Genomic DNA, 21121 nt, shown 5'->3' on the forward strand with positions numbered 1-21121 from the left:
CTTGATTTTAAGCAGTATTTTTTGTCTTTGAACCATCCAAGTAAGGCTAGATGCAGCCAGCCTGAGGTAAAGCAGAGATTTGAACACTGGTATATAAACTCTCGTGTAGAGGCCAGCTATTGATCCTCTAGCCAAAATGAAGCAAAATAAAGATCTTTAAATTCCAAAATATTGAAATCCTTGTATAACAATGCTCTACTTTTGCTTTCAAAATGTTGGTATAGCAGGTGGGGGACTTGCCTTCAACCAAAAATTTTAAAATCATTAAATGAATTTAAAGCTACCAAAGTCTGCCCTTTCTAAACCAAGTCTTTATTCCTTTATCACTTTTAATTCTCATGTGTACTAAACCTTCTTAACACGTGTGTATATCTATATCTACATCTATCTGTATTATCTATATCTATGTTCTCCTTTCCACAGTAACTCTGTCTAGCAACTCATGTCTTCCTTCAGTGAGAAAATGTGAATTAAAATCCAAGGATTACCTGCTTTTTCTCATTCCACTGATATGTGATCCATGTATTAGATGGTCAGGAAAAGACTGAGAGAAGGGAAAGTGAGAAGGAAGCTATTTTGACTTTGAGTTGTTTTTTTTTTTTTTTTTTTTCCATGCATCCATATCCTGTGGGTACTACACTTTTCAGATGGTTATATTTTTCTCTTTTTTATTGCTTTATTATTCACTGCTATGCAGAATTAATTCTGGGTTGACCCAAGGGAAATAATACAATGGGAAGAAGTTGTATTTTGTACCTTTCTGCCTCCAGTGTGGCACCCCCTCTATGCCCTACCATGCTGCTTTCAGTAAATTTGACAATAACCGTGAGCTATGAAGGTATCATCTCTTCTAAAGATAGTTACATTTAAGATTAAGCCCTTGAAGACAAAGGACCCCTCCTAAGATCTGAAGGATGTGAAACCAGCACACCCACAATTGCTCTTTCGGTTTACTAAATGACCAGAAAGCAATAGAACAGAAATGGATTGGCTTTTACAATGGGGGTTTATTGGTTCACAAATTCATAGTTCTAAGGCATGAAAACATCTCAATTAAGGCAACAACAGATGCTACCTTCTCTGAAGAATGGCCGGTAGCATCTGGGGTTCTTTCTGTCACATGGGAAGGCACACGGTGGGAGTCTGCTAGTCCTCTCTCAGGTTTAGCTTCTGGTTTACATGTATTTCTCCAAAATGTCTCTGGGCTTCTGTCTTAGCTTCTTTCTTAGTTTCTCCCAGCAGCAACCCCTGGATTACATATCTTAGCTTTTCTGAACTCTTTCCAAAATGTGTGCCTTTTATCCTCTCATAAAGGACTCCAGCAAAGGAACTAAGACCCACCTTGAATGGGTGGGATCACATTTCCATGAAAACAACCTAATCAAAAGATTTCACCCACAGTAGGTCTGCCCCCCACAAGACTGGATTAAAGGAACATGGCTTTACTTGGGTACATAATAGATTCATATCAGCACAATTGCATATCATCTTTTATTAGCAACTGAATTATTTAATAAAACTAGCTTTTATTCATATTATATCCTTGATAGTAGTCAAACCCTAAATGAACTATAATCCAAAAGTGTGCTAACCTTTGATGTAGCCAGAAGGCAAGGAAGGTCTCTCTAATTAGCATGGAGATTTTATATAAATAGGAGTGGTAATTTTAAGGAGGTGTATTTCAGTTGTCCTATAAATCATTGTTTCCAAAAATTTGTAAATTATGGAGCCCATGCTACCAGTACTGATGCAGGATCTCTTGAGTCAACCCTGTTTCTAGACCAGGATTGTTCAAAGCTCTCAGAGTATACCTGAGTGCAAGAGATTATTGTTTCAGTCATCAAATCCCACTCAAATTCTATCTCTTTTATAAAGTAAAGCCTTATCTAATATCAGTATCCTCTCCAATTCTTACTCTATAGTCAAGACTAAGACTATGTGTTCCTAAAACACCGTGTGGGTATGCAGGTCTTATGACTCTATATTGTAATTAGTACCATTATGTCTTTCCAACTCCCAAGACATGGGTTCCTTAAGACTAATCTCCCTGACATAGTTGGTTCTCAATAAATGTTTGTTGAATGAATGGATTTATGGATGGATTAACAAATTAAAATATATCACTCCCTATTCTGTCTTCTTATATAGTTGATCTTCTGAAGGACACAGTAGGTTGGAAAGACTTGTGCATTAATTTCTACATAAGGAAAAACCACTAAGTTATCTACATGGTTCAAATTTGAGCCAAAGTTTAGAAGATATATATATATATATATATTTTTCAGACATGTTCTTTGCCCTTAAAAGTTCTGGCATATTCAATAGGTAATTTAAAAATCTTGCAAGTTTGCAGTTACAAGTCACTCAGGGTATATTTTTCCTCCTATCACTACCTCTGAGAGATGAGATGAAGGTGGAAACTATAGAAATCTCTAAAATGTCATAAACTATATAAACTATAAAAAACGAGTTATAGTCTATCAGTTGGAAAAAATAATGTTGCTAGTTAGATGTGGATCACAAAACCGTCAAGCACCCACAAGCAAACCAATTTAGTAAAAAAAATGATAAAAATTTTAAAAAATCATAAAGTGATTTTTTTTTTCTTTCTCAGTTTGAGAATAGCACCTTTCCTAGGGGTTCTGTTATGTAACTTGGAGCAGCTTTCACTTTCTGGGGGCTGGCCAAGGCTGAAAAGGGAAGTGCCAGCCTAGTGAAAGGAAGACTGTTCTTTTGATATTGCCAGCCATTACCAGATAGGGGAGTGCAATTAAAAAAAAAGCTGATTCTCCCAAGATTTACAGTTATGTCTAGCTTGTTGACTCAAGCAGTTTGGAAAAGCTTCAGAAATATAGTTTATCGGAACTAACCAAGATTCCAGTCTTTGAAGGGAAAAAAAAGTAGAAATAATGTATATTTGCCATTGCTGTCAAAGCCTTTTGACCCTAAATTTACATAGATGCTGAAGTTTAAAAAAAAAGAAATACTTTAACTACCACATGCTATATTGCCTGAGATTTGGTAGCCCGTCCTGTTGAAATGGAACGTAACACTATTATTTTTCAATTATTTCTACAGGTTTGCATAGCAAAAACTATAGTAGGCAATGGGATTGGAAAATGCTGTGTATTTGAATGAGTTAAAAGAATATTGAATCTCCAAACTCAGAGAATCCTTTAAAAAAATTTGCATGGGAACTTTGAAACTATAGTTACATTTTCACTGTATTTTCAGAATTTACATTATGGCATCCTTGCAATGGTATAAATTCTATGAGAAATTGTCACTGAAAAGTCAAAGAAGTATTAGCTTAGCACCTGAATGAAAGAAAGAAAATATATTGAATATTCAGTATTTGCCAGGCCTTTTTCTGGGTGCTGGGGATTGCTTTTGAATCAAGCAAACAAGGTCCTTTCCTACCCTAGGCTCTGCTTATGTTATATGAAGGGAAGACAGACAACAAACAAGTACAGAAATAAATATCAGTGATAATGATATATTGCAAATAATACTATAGAAAAGAAACTATGAGAAGAAAAGGAATGGGAGATGAAGAGGTGTGATGCAAAGCATTTCAACAAAACACGTGCTGAAAAATCTACTTTAAGATGATGTCATCAATGGCACAATATTTTAATTTCAAATTTTGATCTTTTAGCATTCATTCAGAAATTCGTATTTCAATGTTTCTTCCTTGAGGTGTTTGAAATAAGGAAAGTCAAGATGAAGAGAGGTACATTAAATAGGATACCAAAGAGGTGGAATAACTTTTATTATAATTCGTTGTTTGCCCTGGTGAATGTTTGGAGACCACATATAGTGATTGTGTGCATAATTCAAATAGATACATTAAAAACTGTAAATGATTTTGGTAATGATCTTGTAACATGGGAGAATGAATGGGACGACACTCAATGCACTCCCTTATAAAATACCGCTTTGATTTTATACCATGACTGAGGAAGCAGGTGGGTTCTCTGCTGTGAATGTTGTGCTTATGATAATTGCTGAATTGATGTTTAAGAATAATCTGAGATGTTTGTATGCCAGATTAAAGAAATATTCCATCCATCATTTGGCCCTGGAAGCCTAAAGCTCTCCAAATGGATTTGTAGGGGCTGTAGTCTTTCATGGACTTACAGTTTAAGAGCTTGATGGGGTGTTTTATTGATTCTACTGAGCTTATGCAACTCTCCAGTTCAAAATAGTCCACATCTTTGTATTTACATTGAAGATGACCAACAAGAATATCCTTTAAGAGTTTTCCATTTTATGTGTGATCTGACCTCACATCTCAAGCACCTTAAGTAGAAATGAGAACTCTATTCATTACTTCTAACAATCATCTGCATACACTTTTAATATAATAAAAGACTGTGTGCTTACAAGATCCTTGTGATGTTTCATACTTATGTCGGCTTCTAAAATTGCTAATGGCCATGTCCCAGACTACACGATGAATTATTAGAAGAATTGAAAGTTATATCTGTGAAGACTGCTCATCAAATGAACAAAAGTTTTATTTATAGGTGAGAAAGTATAGACACACTAGGGAAAAAAAATCCAGCCACTCGCAAAATCATTTAATCATTATAATGCAGAGGGGAATAGCACAAATTGTTGGCAATATGGAAATCATTAGTATTTGATTTGGAAATTCATTCTAAGATTTTCCTTGCTGACTCTGCTTGATACTCTGCCTGAGGCACTGTGACAGCTGGCTCAGATCAGGGAAGGCAGTGGGAGCAGGTCAGATTAGTATTTTAGATCCGCAAGAAACCAATGAGGGATTTAAGTTACATTTAGAGAATCTAAATCTATACACACATCTAAATATGCAGTTTCTTCACTTTGGAATCAGTTGCATAAGGGTTGAAGACTGGGTGCTAAGAAATAGTCAAAATTTAAAGCCCATACATAATTAAAGAAAAAGAAGATTGTGAAGTTAAGAATCTAAGAGTGATTTCTTCAATAGACATGTGAAATAAAAAAAAATAAAAAAATTCACCCCAACAGAACATTTAAGTCCACTTCCTATCTCTGTTCTTGGGAAAGCTTGCAATGTTCTTCAATCTCTATAACTGCCTATAAACACCACTTAATTATGAACACAGTTGACAGTCGTAGAGTCTTGTATATCCCCAATTACAGTCTTATTAGGAGAGAGATTCTGTGATTTAGTGTAAAATCTAGAACCTCTACCCTTCATTGCTTTTATTTATGACATCATGATGCTTATGATAGTGATGGTGGTGGTACAACAATTATTTCCTGCATACAAAACAAATTTTCATTTAGATGAATAATAGCATAGTTCTTTATTACTCTGCTCTAAGTCATCAACACTTAAATAATGAGCACAGTAATCAGAAACACATCTTAAAATCTGTAGTTATTTAATGGCTTAAAATTGTTGAATTTACTGAACATATTTTTTGCTTAAATAAGTTATTTTTTCAGTGTTTAGTAGGATTTGGGGAAATTTGAAATAAGGCATACAGAAAAGGAACATACAGCTAGTATGATAAGTTATTTTAACTTTCCTTGTGTATACGCTGCTTTGTCCTTCAGAAAGCTCATTACAGTCCCTCCCACCTGCTGCATGCATCATTTATGCACAAACTGTAGCCTGGGAACTAATGGCTACCAGAACCAGATGGTCTAAAGAAGCCTGAGGCATTATCATTCTTCTCTGCTCCTTTCACCTAGAAGAGAAGCATCTTTTCTCTCTTCCATTCCCCGTTAGGTTGATGCTGCTTAGTACCATCCCAAATCCTGCTCCAGTACCACACCTTATTCTAGAGGCAAAGCTGTCAATTGAGCCTAAATCCACTTGACCAGTTCTCCATACCTCCATTTCTATTGTCATCAACTGAGATTATTTCTGTTTTTTCTCTATTATAAATAACACCATACTGAAAAACTTTGTACATAAACTATCCTACAAAATTCATTTTAAAAGAAACCAAAATGAAACTCATCTCTATGGATGGGAACCCATAAGGGATACCATTGGATATGTTACTGAGGTAAAACGGGGAAGGAAATGTGGAAAATATTTGTTTTTCTTAGCTATTTACGTATCTTTTTCTCTTTTATATTCCTTGAGAGCAAAGATTATGTCTTTTTAATTTTTTCATTCCCTATAGGTGCAAATTATTCCTTCCATAGCAATCAGTGAAAGTTTTAAATCTTGAACCGAATATACAATGAACTTAAATATGCAGCAAAACACCTGCTCTTGCCTCCACAGCCATAATGCCTGTGAAAGATTTCATTGGCCCTCTTTACACAGAGCATCTGCTGCCAACAGGTGATGTGTTCTAAGGAGAGGAGTCTTGCCAGGGGGATTTTCCCTTACTAACATCCTCTTCCCAGATGTTTCTTCCCTGTAGCATATTCTGAATTATGAAGCCCCAGGAGGTAATTGTAATCAATGAGATGACATTTCACACCTGGAATACAACATGCTTCCCCCACAACATAACTTCCCAGAGTAACTATCAAATCTAAATTTATTGCTGAGGTACTTGGTTGTTTCTCTATGTAGTCAAACGGTACTCCTTAATTTTAGTTCATCAGTCACATTTAGAACTTAAAATATAGGTAAATGTGTAAAGATACAACTAAATGATTTGAAGATCAAATAGGATTGACAAAATAATGTAAAGGAAAGAGTGTTTTGTCACATTGTACCCCTTCATTTCTCTTAAATGCACACACTTCTGTCCAAAATGGAACTGGCTCTATGTTTAAAATATGTAACTATAGTAGCCAGGAAAAACAGACTAGACTAAGATGTCTGTGTACTATCTTCTATATAAAGGAGAAAAGTAGCATACATACAGTATTTCTTTAAAATATTTGGATATATGTGTGCAAAATCTCACATATATTTATTAGTTTATTTTATAAAACTATACCTATATATGTGTGTATGTATGCAAAATCTCACATGTATTTATTAGTTTATTATATCAAATGATACCTATATCTAAATGATATTTTGGTTTAGTGTTATAAGTTCATTTTCAAATAACTTTAATTCAACAGTGAGTCATGCACGTGTTTCTTTACTTTCCTTCTAGGGCTGGTTAATGTCTTTATTCCTGTTCTATTTCAGTTAAGTTTTAAGGAGTCTTCTGTTTGGTATGGTTTTTATTTTTGTTATTATTTGCCTTAGGATAGATCACTGAAGAGTTTAATGATAATATGTTTAAATGCCAATTAAACTATGTCATTTAGAAGCAGCTGCAATTTTATATATATATATATATATATAATTATATATATATTCTTAAGAGTATGTATATATATATATATATATATATATATCACTTAAGAGTAAGCCTTTTCCTCAATATCAACAGTTATATATAACAGAATTCTTTATATTTGTAATCACATCATCCTAGATTTTCTTATACCAGAATTTTTGTTCCACAAATATCAAAGATGATATTCATAGTATGGGTAATTTAATTTATCCTTATGTGACACACTTTAGTTTCTGGCTTTTAAAATAACTGTGGAAACATCGCTTATATAAAGAAACCCTAAGAATAGAACAACTGAAAAGATTCAAGTAAAAACAACCTTCTAATTATTACCATGGTATCTAATAGCCATTTATTTAGATTTGAACTAGAACTTCAACATAAAGTACACCAAAACTTATGGTGCATGCCAGTCATACACACTAGCAAGGTTCTGACATTTTGAATGCAATTTTAAGGCATGGGGAAAGGGTAGTATTGCAACTAAATCCAAATGTCATACATGTGTTTTAAGGCATCTAATAATAATTGCTAGCACTGATGGTGTACTTCTAATCTGCCAGATACTTTTGTAAGTACTTAACTTATATTGATTTATTTAATCTTTGCAGCAGCTATAGGTGGTCTGCTATTAGTATCTCCAGGTTTCAGTAACTTCTTTTAAATAACAGCTGGCAAGTAGAGGACCCAGGATTCATGCCCAAACCGTCAAGGACTATATCAAAGATTTTGATTTTTAAGAGAATAAGGAAGTTTTAACCCTGAAGTCAGGGATTTTCCTATCCAACATTTCCCAAAGTATATTCTATGATCACTAGTCTCATAAAGTGCTCTGAGGTAAAAGCTTCCATAATCTAATACATCGGAGGAAACACTGTATAATATTTTCCCTTCCCCCCCCCCCTTGGAAATTTACAGTGCAAAAGGCATAGCAAAGGTCCTGAGAAATCTGAAGTGATTTGTTTCACCAAGAGTTTTCCAGCCATATCTGACAAGAAAGCTCTTGTTGAACGTTCCTTTCACAATCCTTAGAATTTGTGTTCCTTAGAACAGGCATGTGGAGAAGGTCACCTTGTTACTTTATAGATAGGAAATTGAGACCAAAAATGCTTTTGTGACCTTGAAATCTTACCTCCCAATTCCGTGCATCTCTAACTCACTCAGCACTTGAATCAGTAAGTAGGTATAACTGTCCTGATACTTTAAAATTCTCCCAGATTGTCATTTTTATTTAACCATTTCAACAGTAAAATCATCATTACATTGAAGATACATGGATGAAACAGATTGGCTGTATCCTATTTTACTTGATACAAGTTACTCACAGTAGATATTTCAGTTAAGCAGTATTAAAACATTTAGTTTTGTCATTAAATATTCCATTTATCATGAAGTGTTTCATATCTCAACATTAAGGAAAAATGAAAAACAAAAAACTCTTAGGGAGTCCTAGAGATCTAGAGAATCATGTTTTCTGTGACAACCATAGGCAATAAATAGATTTCACCACAGTTTTGTTGCATGCTATCATGGAGTTAATCATATATAGTTCAACAGCATTTTTTATATTTTTCTGATCACTGCATGTTTTGCCATTTCAGTTCCTCCGAAGATATATGACATCTCAAGTGACATGACCATCAATGAAGGAACCAATGTTACCCTTACTTGTCTGGCCACAGGGAAACCAGAGCCTTCCATTTCTTGGCGGCACATCTCCCCATCAGGTAAAATAGGATTATATCAGTGACCAGTGTGATTTGTGCTGTTCATTATTCCCCTATGACATCCCTTATTTAGAATTTTTAACAGCTTACTAAAATTTTTCTTTTCAATTCCTAACATGTCATAAGGATTACTGGTATTATTTAATCAGAAAAATATTTAATAGTGAGTAAAGAGAATATCACTTTCCCTTTGTATAGAACATTGTATGTACAAAGAGTCAACTTATTTTATTTTTTAGTACTTTTTGATAGGGCAGGGAAAGTATTTTTACAATTTTCTATACTGAAAGATGTAGTTTACAAAAGTCAAGTGAACAATTTCTGTCAGAGCCTAGAATAGAACCTTTGTCTCCTGATTCCTAGTCAGGGTTATTTTCACTTTATTATACTGGATCAGTCACAAATCAATAGACAAAAGGCTCAAATGGAAGTATCCGGAGAGAAACATCTTCATTTAAATGTGTGTAAGGGATTTATTCAATCGACATTCCCATGTTAATTGGCCTGCATGACCCACTAAGGTATCCAGGGCAGAATGAAATTATACCAATTATGAGGTGGCTGATTCTAAGTTCAAACTGTAGTTCAGAATCAAGGATGTGGAGCTTAGAATTAAATTTTAACTGATGAAAGAAATAAAAGCCCAAGAGTTTAAGTAACTGGTACAAGATCACATGGTTAGATGAAATTAAGGGATAAAATATGTTTATAGGTTTCTAGAGCTTCTGCTATAATGCACAGTTTTCCAAAGAGATCAAGTTAACTTTAGGAAATTGTAAGTAATCATCATCAGATGATGTTTTCACAGACATTTTCTAAAAGAATTATCAAGAATTATCAGTTGTTAGAGTTGATAATTCTGTTATCAACTCTAACAGTTGATTAACAGAATCAACTCTAATAATTATCAAGTTGTGTAAAATTTAAATCTTTGAACTATATAGCTTTGAGCTTATTCATTTATTAAAGAAGGTACTTTAAATGAACAGGACTCCTCTCATTTCTGACAAATGAAATTTGATTTTATTTGTTTTGGATTTTTGGTAAAAATAGCTTTAACAAGGCTTGCATGTTGAAATTGCTGTTGAACTAGAAAGGCTCATTTTATGTAGGCAGAGAAAGAGTACAGTTGGAACTCAATTTTATTTTATCTGCTAATGCTTTCTTTACCATTATTTATCCTTAAGTGTCTTTCAGTTTCCTCATTTATGCAGTGGGTCTAATGAGGCTCGTTCACATCATATGCTTAGTATTACTATTAATGTAAGAAAAAAATCAATATAACAGAGGTATATACTTATATAATATGCATTCTGCCTCCCCTCTGCTAGCACTTTGCTCTCTAAAACTACTAGAGAATCAGAAAACTGGTATGTGAACACTAAATTCATGGCAGGACACTCCATGGGGTGTAAGTGAAACAAACTCAGAGCTAGAGTTACAATATGTGTGCTGTTTTCCTGACTTCTTATTAATCTGTTCAGTCAATCCTTGTGTAGGTCTCTTAGCTTTAGTTACCCTTAGCCAGTTTCCTACTTTCCAAAAAAAGAATCATAATAATCTTTGACTATTTTGAGACTCAAATAAAGTAATAGGTGTAAATGTGATTTAAAAAGTATAAGGCATAAGGTGATATGCAAATGTACAGCTAATAATCATTTTCTCAGGGATTTAAATCTGATATGGCAATCTCATTTTTGTAAGACAAAACACAAGCTCCATCTTCATGTAATTTAAGATTAATATTTTGGACTTAATTCATCTGCTTTGCAATGCTTGTTATTAGGCATATTATTCTTTTTAAGTGCTTAGATACATTTTAGTTTAATTAAATGGCGTGAATGTTGGTTAGTGAAAGTCTTAGAATAATAATAATGGATAACATCATGAATCCGAAAGAAGATAGAGTTTATAAGTTAAACCATGCATAGATTTGTTTTTCTTATCCTGCCATACAGACCAAATGACTAAAATTAACATAAATATTAACTATTATCCAAATTAATAGCTAGAATTGGCTGATATTTTTTATAAATGTTTCCAATAATTTCAAATTTTAATTCATTAATTATTTTTATTCAAATGCACAGCACTATGGAGTTTTGGCTTTATGTGACTTGTGTGATAATTCTATTAGCTTTTTTTCATTTTATATATTCATATTTGAAAATATCATTGTGACCCTAACCAGTCTATATTTTACTTATAAAACATCACTATATTTTACCTATGAAACATCACATCATAGCACATCCTTCCTACCAGTTCTCCTGTTTTCTTTTGCTATATCATGAAAGATGATGTGATGCAAAACAGCAGTCAACATGTGAATGATTTTTAGTGTTAAAAACAGATATAAATACATTTCAATACCAGGAGCAATGGCTAGGTTTTGTACATGTGTGATTTGTTTGGAGATTTTTTTACAAGTAACTTTGGTAATTCTTGCTGACTTATCCATGGTTGGCTCTAGTGTTAAAAATTAAGCAAAACAACTATTCACACTGCTGATAGCTCCACAGATCTCCTCCCTAATCTACAGAAAAATGAAGCTTGTAGGCTAAACCAGGTCACAAACATCACTGGTTGAAATTGCCAGTCCACTTAGTAGTTCAAACAACTCAATGTACTTTTCCTAAAAGCATCTTTCCTGAGAAGTTTATGAGTGTGTATGAGCTACCTTAGTGAACATTTATATCAATGATTTCTTTCTTTCTGTATTTTAATTCTATATTTGGGAAATAATTTTAAATTTATTTCAAAAGTTGTATAAATAATACAAATACCCTATATGCTTTAGTCAGCTTCACCAATAATCATTTGGCTTGTTTGTTTCATCATTTGCTCTATGTATGTAGATTGACTAGAACTATGTGTGTATATGTATATATATACACATATATAAAGAAATATGCACTTGTGTATGTGCATGTGTATATATATATACACACGTGTGTGTATGTGTGTATATATATTATTGAATCCTTTGAGAGCAAGTTGCTTACATCATAACCTTTTACCACTATTAATTCAATTTGCATTTATTAGGAATAGGACATTCCCTTACTTAATCAGAGTACAGTTTTCAACTTCATTAAATTTAACATTGGTACAAAACTTTTATCCAACTAACTGTCTATATTCTAATTTTGTCAGGTGACCCAGTAGTGTCTGCTAAAGCATTCATTTCTCTCCATTACAGAATCCAATCCAAGACCATGTATTGCATTTAATTGTCATGCCGCTTTAGTTCTCCTTTAGTCAATAACAGTTTTCCTTAGCCTTTCTTTGTCATTAATGCACATTGAAAATTTTTGAAGAATACATATCCCTTTATTTTAATAGAATGTTTTTAATTTTGGATTTATGTGATGTTTCCTCATGATTAGAATCTGGATATGCCCACCTGGAATTAAATAATTGATGTTATGTCCTGCCCAGGGAACCATATCCACAGACACATGATCTCTACCCGTCCCTTATTTGCAATGCTGATTTCAATTATCTGATCAAAGTGTTTTCTGATTTCTCCATAGTATTGATACTAACCTCCATGTTACCAGTAAGCAGTCTTTGGAGAGAAATTTTCAGACCATGACATGGAAATATCTGCTCCTTGTCAACCCTCCCCTTAGATTTAGCATGTATCAGTATTTCTTCCATGAACTAATCTTTACTCTGATGATAACAAAATGACTTCTTTTTTTAGCTTCAGCAATCCTTCATCTTTACCAGTTGGCACCACTACAGTAAAAAGTATGTTCTACTGTAAACAAAAATGCTCTCTATTGTCCTATTTATTAATTTGTTTATCTAACTGTTATGACACATCATGGATTCTCAATTATTAAAAATTGTTTATAATTTTATTTTGATACTCATATTGTCTCTGATTTGGCCAGTGGCCACATCAGTCTGGCTCCAGTGTTTTTATGATATGCCACAACATTTTTTTTTTTGAGCACTCAATACTTTCTGTCATGACACAATGTCCTAGGCTTATCTTGTGCCTTTCCTGACCCAGCTCTGGAATAAATCATTTCACTTAACTTGAAATGATTGGGTACCATACGCTTGCAGTTAGAACAATTATATGTTGGCTTAAAACGTATAACTGCCCATCTGCCTTAGTGAAAAATTATCAGAGACTCAGGGATCTGGCCTGCTTCCTATGATATTCTACTAAGCCACAAATCCTTAAACAACCTTAGGACAAGGGTAAACCATATTTTGTTTATCTTCATCTAACAAAAAAAGCCTGGAATAGGGCCTGGAATCTGATGTATACACAAAGAGTATTTGTTGAATTTGTAGTATAAAAACATTTATATGAAGGAAACTATAAGGAGAAATTTTTCCTATCATTAGAGGTGTAGATAGGTTCATAGATTTCTACTTACACTAGATTCTACCACTTCAACTAATTTAGGGCTGGATCCTTGTCTACTTAGAAAATTTTCAGTCTTTTCAAAATTCCTAATATGAGGTGCATGTTTCCCTTTCATCCCTCCCAGTAATGTCAGATGCCAGATGCTCCCAGTATAACACAGTGATTAAAATCGTGAACTTCTATGTCATTCAGAATTGTGTTTGAGACTCAGTTCTTCCTCTCACCAACTATAAGGTCTTAGACAATATTCTTAACTTCTTTACATTTCAATGATAAAGTAGGAATAATAATTGTACCCAACTTGCAGAACTGTTATGAGGATTAAATGGAATAGTACAGAGCCTTAAACTGGGTTCATGAATTATACCAAACATTTTACACCATTACTATAAATATACCTCTGGAATTTGTTTGAAATTTTGACCAAATGGAATCTCCAACCCCATGTCTGAAACAGAGGTCCTATTTGAAACTCTTGGATGCAATTCACATAGCTGCCCTAAATGAGGTTATCATGAAGCTAAAGATCACATCAAGCTTGTAGAGAACATTGAGAAGCTTCTACAAGGCATCTGATTCCAAATATAAGAACAAAGTACAATTCTTAACCACATATAATTATATTAATAAATATAAAAAGCATATGAAAAACTTAAAAGATAATTTTTAATATAATAGAGACAACAATTTTGGAGGCATTATGAAGGTCTTTGTCAAATTTCTACTTATTATGCATTGCTATTTTTATCTCTGTTTCCTAGTGTATTCCTTTTCTTTGGTGTCTGGAACCTCCAGAGATGGTCACCGTCCAGCCTGATGACTCTTATTAGCTAACAAACATATTCTTTTGTCTCTGAAGTGAAAAATATGAGCAGTACACAGTGGGATGGACATCTCAAACTGTTCATCTAATTTCTATATGCCTTATACTTTTTAAGGATAGTCTCATCTCAATTATCAACAGGATTTAAAGCTATCGCCTAGTTTAAATAAAGCACTTTTCAATTTAACTCACATTTCTCATCTTATGTTCTCTATTCCCTTCCTTCCCATTTGTCACATCCTCATTCCATTAATTATCCTCTTTCTCTCAGCGCCTTTAACCTCTTCCTATCTATTGACTTCATTCTCTCATTTAAACAGGCTCAAGTTTCTCTCAGCTTAAATCAATCCCTTGACACTGCTCACTTTTGTTCAATAAACATTTATTGAGCACTTATAAAGGAAGCCACAAACAAGTGGCCAAAGGTATGGGAATAGAAACAGAAAGTCATGATTTCAGGAAACCAAAAGGAAATATTTCCAGAAGCAGTGAATGGTGAACAATGTAAAGAAGATCAAATAGGATAAGACCCAACCATTTTCCTTTGGGTTATATAGTTTTGCGGTCACTGTAGCCATCCATAGACATGATGGGGCAAATTCAAAATTGAGGAGGATTAAAAAGTAAATGGGAAGTGAAGAACTTATATGTGGAGGAATAACTGTCCATTTTGTTAGCCAAGGTTGAAACCTGGTTTCTCTATTTTACATGTTTTTTCCATGTTGTTTACAGTAGTAAATATCCTTTGTCTCTTTGTCAAATTGACAAACTCTTTTTTATCCTTCAGATTTTCACTAAACCATCCCTAAGTGTCCCAGGAAGAATTGGGAAAAAGATGCATAGGATCTTTTGCCACCACTTGTTTGACACTAACCCTCAGAACTGTAGTCATTGGCTTTGGCTATAGCCTCCTGGGACCGAGGGCTTCTTGTGTCCAGAGATGATATATGTTCATATTTATACCCTATGGCTTAGAACAGGGCTTGGTAGGGACTTCTTTAATATTGCTGAATCAATGGATATGTTTCTCTTTTCTTTCTTCTCACATGGCTTTTTACAACTAGAAATTAAAATTTGAAAAAAGATAACATGGTAGTGACACAAGCATTTCTTTTTTATATTTCCCCACTACTCCTATACACCTAATATAAATACTCACATGCACCCTTAAATATGAATCAGCCCTTTATTTTCCTTATAGATTCAATATGGCTACACACAGTTAACATAATAAAGAGCAGATTGTGCCAATGGATTTTTAGCTGACATGGTTCGCTAACTTCTATACCCTAGGCAGAGTGAGAGGCACATACATGCACTTATTTCATTCACTCCTCAGAACAAAATTGTGAGATGTGTACTGTCATCTGCATCATATAGATAAGCATGTCCCTCAGAGTATTTAAATAAATTCCCAAATGAATATGATTTTATTTATCATTTAATTTAGCAATAATTGTAAATTCACTGGAAGTTTCAAAGATAGACGATGTCCTGTGCACATTTCATCCAGTTACTCCCAAAGGTTGCATCTTACATAACCGTAGTATGATATCAAAACCAGGAAATGCACATTAGGGAAATATGTGTGTATAGTTGCAAATCATTTTATCATATTAGTAGATTTGTGTAACCATCACCACAATTAAGATACAGAACCATTTCCTCATCACAAAGGTTTCCTTTATTCTGTCCCTTTATAGTCACATCCACTTCTTGCCCACCCACAGCTCCCAGCTATCCCTAACCCTTGGCAACCACTAACCTGTTCTCCTACACTGTCATTTTGTCTTTTCTAGAATGATATATAAAAGGAGACATACAATATGAGTTCTTTTGATATTGGCCTTTTCAATGCAACACAAAGTCCTGGACATTCGTCCATGTTGTAGCATTTATTAATAGTTCATTCCTTTTTATTGCTGAGTACTATCTTATGATATTAATTACCACAGTTTGTTTAACTATTTACCTATTGTAGCATATTTTGGTTGTATCTAATATTTAGCTATAACAAATAAAGATGCTATGAAAAATCACATATCTTTTTCCATGCTTTTACTTTAAACCTACCTCTAAAGTTATATTCCAAGTGAATCCCTTGTTGGCAGCATATTGTTGAGTTATGATTTTTATTTATTCTGCCAATCTGTGTATTTGAATTTATGTATTTAGACCACTTATATTTAATGTAATTATTGACTTGTAAGGGTTTAAGTCTAACATTTCTTTTTGTTTTCTCATTGTTACCTCTGTGTTTTGTTTCTTTGTTTTGTTTTTCCTACCTTTCTGTGGGATATTTGAACACTTTTTCAGAATTCCATTTTGATTTATCTATCATGTTTTAGAGTGTATCTATCTGCATAGCTTTTTTCATAATTGTTGCATGTATTATATTATATATACATAGCGTAGTCTAAGGGTGTACACATTTTACCAGTTGCAGGGAAAGATAGAAATTTTACCTCCATTTATATCCCTTTGCCTTCACCCATTTATAATTGTCTTAAATATTTTCCCTACATACATGAGAATCAAATCAGACAGTATATTAGTCAGGTTTCTCTATGGAAACAGAACCAACGGGAGATATCCATAAATAGCATGAGATTTTTGTAAGAATTTTCACATGTGACTGTGGAGAAGACTGTATTCTGTAGGGCAGGTCACAAGCTGGGAACTCTGATGAAAGTTTTTGTGTTCCCTAGAAGAAGCTGGCTGGCTGAAGTAGAGATGGAAATTCTCTCTTCTGATTGCTGAAATCATAACTTATCCTTATAAAGCCTTCAAGTGATTGGATGAGATGCCTCTCATTGAAGGCAGTCTCAGTTGGTTGTGGATGTAATCAGTCATACATACTGTTCCATTTTGCTAATGCTGCTAGAATGCAAAATACCAGAAATGGATTGGCTTTTAAAAGGGAATTTTTTAGATTACAAATTTACAGTACTAAGGCCATATAAGTGTCTAAACTAAGGCATCAACAAGAGGATACCTTCACTGAAGAAAGGCCAATGGCATCTGGGGTTCCTCTGTCACATGGCCAGAGTCTTCTGAGCCTCTTCCAGGATTAGCTGCTGGTTTCCATTGCTTTCTCCAAAATGTCTCAGGGATTCTGTCTTAGCTTCTCTTTCTCAGTTCCTGTGCATCCTTGCTTGTTTCTCCCAGGGCATTTCTGTCTCAGTGCTTGGGGGTCCTCTCTTAGCTTCTCCAATGCAAACTCTGGATTTCGTCTCTTAGCATCTCTTTTGGTTCTGGTTTCAGTGGCTGTCTCCAAAACGTTTCCAGGCATTTTCTCTCTAAGTATCTCTGAGTCTCTCTTCAAAATATCTGCCTTTTATCCTCTCATAGAGGATGCCAGTAAACTAATTAAGGCCTACTCTGAATGGGTGGGGTCACACCTCCATGGAAATAATGTAATTAAAAGTCCCACTCACACTAGATCTGCCCCCACAAGATTTCATTAAAGAACATGACTTTATGTGGGGTACATAAAGACCCAACCAGCATACATGCAATCAACTTAATGATAAATTAAGTTCACATAATGTACTCAGAGTAACAATCAGGCCAGTCCTTGTCTGACCAAACAACTGGACATCATAACCCAAACAAGTTGACCCATGAACCTAACCATCACACTCCACCCCTTGTCAACTTGGCAGCCATGCACATAACCTTAAACCATACTTAATCTCTAAATAAATACAATAACAGTCATATTTTTGCTAACAATACCCAACTATCCTGCATACAACCAGACACACATCTCTCTCCAGAATAGGATGCAAGTCCTTGGGTAGTATTCACTCTTAAATTTTATATTCTATAATTTAAATACTACAACATGAAGTTAATACAACTTTTATCATATGATAAGGGGATAAGAGAGAGAAGAAAACAAAGATATTTGTTTTTTATGCATTTACAAACATAGTCATAACAAAACAAGGAAGAAATATTAATAACCATTGCATTCCTAATTTCTGTAATTGGTCACATGGGTATAGTTCATATTTATCCCTACCTTCCTTGACTACTTATTCCTTATTCTCTTTACCCCTGCATGCACCTTAGCTTGTCATGGTTCTTTGCCTGATATGGTGACCAAATCTTCATTCCTAAATTTTCTGGGCCATTGGTAGCCCTACCTGGATTGGGTTGTTGCAATTTTCCATTAACTTTAATCACAGGGCATGGTAGTACTAAGAGATGTTCTAGGGGATCTCCTGTATTCTAGGAAAACTCCTCTTTACCTCCATTGTTTAGTTGCTGTCCTATTACTCTTGATAGTCAGGATCAGTTACCCCATCCTTACTTTGCCTGTTGATTCAGAGGCATGAGAAGCCCAAAGTGGCTATGTGGCAGTCTTAACTTTCAGTTCAATGGAATAATTGTTGTGTCTCTTGGTGGAAGCACTCCTCCTTTGCAACTAAAACCTGTAGACCAGCAGAGCTTAAGATTGCAGGGACCAAATTTTTTTCTAGTGGATCACTAGGGGTGATAGTGAGTAGTGTCACTCCCATTTCCAGTGATGGATTCCTGGAAAACCTGGCTATGGTAGAAACAGTAATATAGAGTGGATGCTGATTTAGAGCATGCACAGCCTCTTGGAAAACATTGTCCCAGCCCTTCAAGGTATTGCCACCTAGTTAGGTATTTGAGTGTTCAAAAGGCCATTTGACCATTCTATCAATACAGCTGTTTCAGGATTATGGGGGACATGTTAAAACCAGAGAATTCCATGAGCATGTGCCCATTCCCACACTTCATTTCCTGTGAGGTGGTTTCTTTGATTAGAAGCAATGTTGTGTGGAATAGCATAATGGTGGATAAGGCATTCTATAAGTCCATGGATGGTAGCTTTGGCAGAAGCATTGCTTGCTGGGAAGGCAAATCCATATCAGGAGTATGTATCTATTCCATTTAAAACAAATTGCTGCCCCTTCCATGATGGAAGTGGTCCAATGTAATCAGGTTGCCACCAGGTAGCATGCTGATAAACTCAGGGAATGTGCCATATTGAAGACTGAGTATTAGTCTCTGCTGGTGGCAGATTGGGCACTTAGTAGTGGCTGTAGCCAAGTTGAACTTGGTGAGTAGAAGTCTGTGTTGCTGAGGCCATGCAAAACTTCCTTCCCTACCACCATGGCACTTTGTTCATAAGCACATTGGGCAGGAGAGGCTGGGAATAGAGACCAACTTGTATCAACACAATGGGTCATCGTATCTGCTTGATTATTAAAGTCTTCCTCTGCTGAAGTCACCCTCTGGTAGCCCATTAATCAGTATACATTTGAACCTCCAGCCATTTCCCCTTCCAAGCAAAATGAAAAACCAGGTGCACTACTCAAAGTTCTGCCCACTGGGAGGATTTCCCTTCACTGCTGTCTTTCAAGGATGTCCAACAAAGGAGCTACAGTGCTGAAACTGTCCACTTTGGGGTAGTACCCATGTGTTGTGCAGACCTATCTGTAAACCAAGCCTGAGTTATCTCTTCCATAGTCAACTGATTATAAGAAACTCCCCAAGAGGCCATAGTTGTCAGCTGGGAAAGAGAAGATAATGTTGGAGGAGTGGATGCCATGGGCATTTGGACCACTTCCTCCTGTAACTACTTATGCCTTTAAGATTTGCTCAAGCCCTATCTCATATACACCACTTCCATTTTATGGTGGAGTGTTGCAGTGCACATTCAACTTTATGGATTGGTGGGTTAAATAAAACCCAGCTCATGATAGGCAACTCAGTTCTTATGGTAACTGGGTGGCCCATGGTTAAGTATTCAGTCCCTATTAAGGCACAGTAGCAAGCCAAAAACTGTTTCTCAAAAGGAGACTGGATACCTGCAAAGGGTGGCAAGACTTTGCTCTAAAATCTTAAGTGTCTGCATTGTGATTCTCCTACAGAGTCTTGCCAAAGGCATCAGAGAGCATCTCTGTTTGCCAGTGACTCTTCCAGCACCACTGATCTGCTGAATCATATAGCCTAAGTGACAGGGGAGCCTGAACAGCATCCTGTACCTGTTACAGAGCCTCTTCTTGTTCTGGTCCCCACTCAAAGCTAGCAGCTTTTCAGGTCATTCAGTAAATGGTCTGAAATATCACACCCAAATGAAGAACATGCTGCCTCCAAAATTTAAAGAAGCAAACTTAGCATTGTGCCTCTTTTTTGGTTGTAGGAGGGGCCAGATGCAAGCTTACCTTCACCTTATAAGAGATATCTCAACATGCTCCACACCACTGGATACCTAGAAATTTCACTGAGGTGAAAGTTTCCTGAATTTTTGTTGGATTTATCCTCCATCCTCTGACATGCAAATGCCTTACCAATAAGTCTAGATTAGTTGTTACTTCTTGTTCATTAGATCTGATCAACAAGATCTCATTAATATATTGGACCAGTGTGATATCTTGTTGGAGGGGGAGACAATCAAGGTCCCTGTGGACTAGATTATGACATAGGATTGGTGAGTTGATATAACCTTGAAGTAGGACAGTGAAGGTATGCTAGCCTTGCCAACTGAAAACAAATTATTTCTTGTTGTCTTTACTAATAGCAATTGAGAAAAGGCATTTGCTTGATGAATAGCTGCATACCAGGTACCAGGGGATTTGTTGATTTTCTCAAGCAACAATACCACATCAGGAAGAGCAGATGCAATTGGGGTCACTACCTGATTAAGTTTATGATAATCCACTGTCATCCTCCAAGATCCATCTGTTTTATGCACAGGCCTAATAGGATGTGGTGGGAATCACCACCCCTGCATCCTTCAAGTCCTTGATGGTGGCACTAATCTCTGCCATTTGTCCAGGAATTGGGTATTGCTTTTGATTTCTATTTTGCTAAGTAGAGACAGTTCTAGTGGCTTCCATTTGGCTTTTCCAACCATAATAGCCTT

General features: G+C 35.2%; 1 protein-coding gene across 2 annotated transcripts in view; it reads left to right on the forward strand.

The window, feature by feature from the left end:
- NEGR1 (neuronal growth regulator 1) overlaps window positions 1-21121 on the forward strand; it is a 904198-nt gene that overhangs the window by 520918 nt on the left and 362159 nt on the right. For both annotated transcript variants that reach the window (XM_037826916.1, XM_037826917.1), the window contains exon 3: window positions 8879-9004. In XM_037826916.1, the coding sequence (XP_037682844.1) occupies window positions 8879-9004 (126 nt within the window). The remainder of the gene's footprint in view (window positions 1-8878; window positions 9005-21121) is intronic.

The sequence above is a fragment of the Choloepus didactylus genome, chromosome 2, assembly GCF_015220235.1.
Source record: "Choloepus didactylus isolate mChoDid1 chromosome 2, mChoDid1.pri, whole genome shotgun sequence".
In the NCBI taxonomy this organism is placed as follows: Eukaryota; Metazoa; Chordata; class Mammalia; order Pilosa; family Megalonychidae; genus Choloepus; species Choloepus didactylus.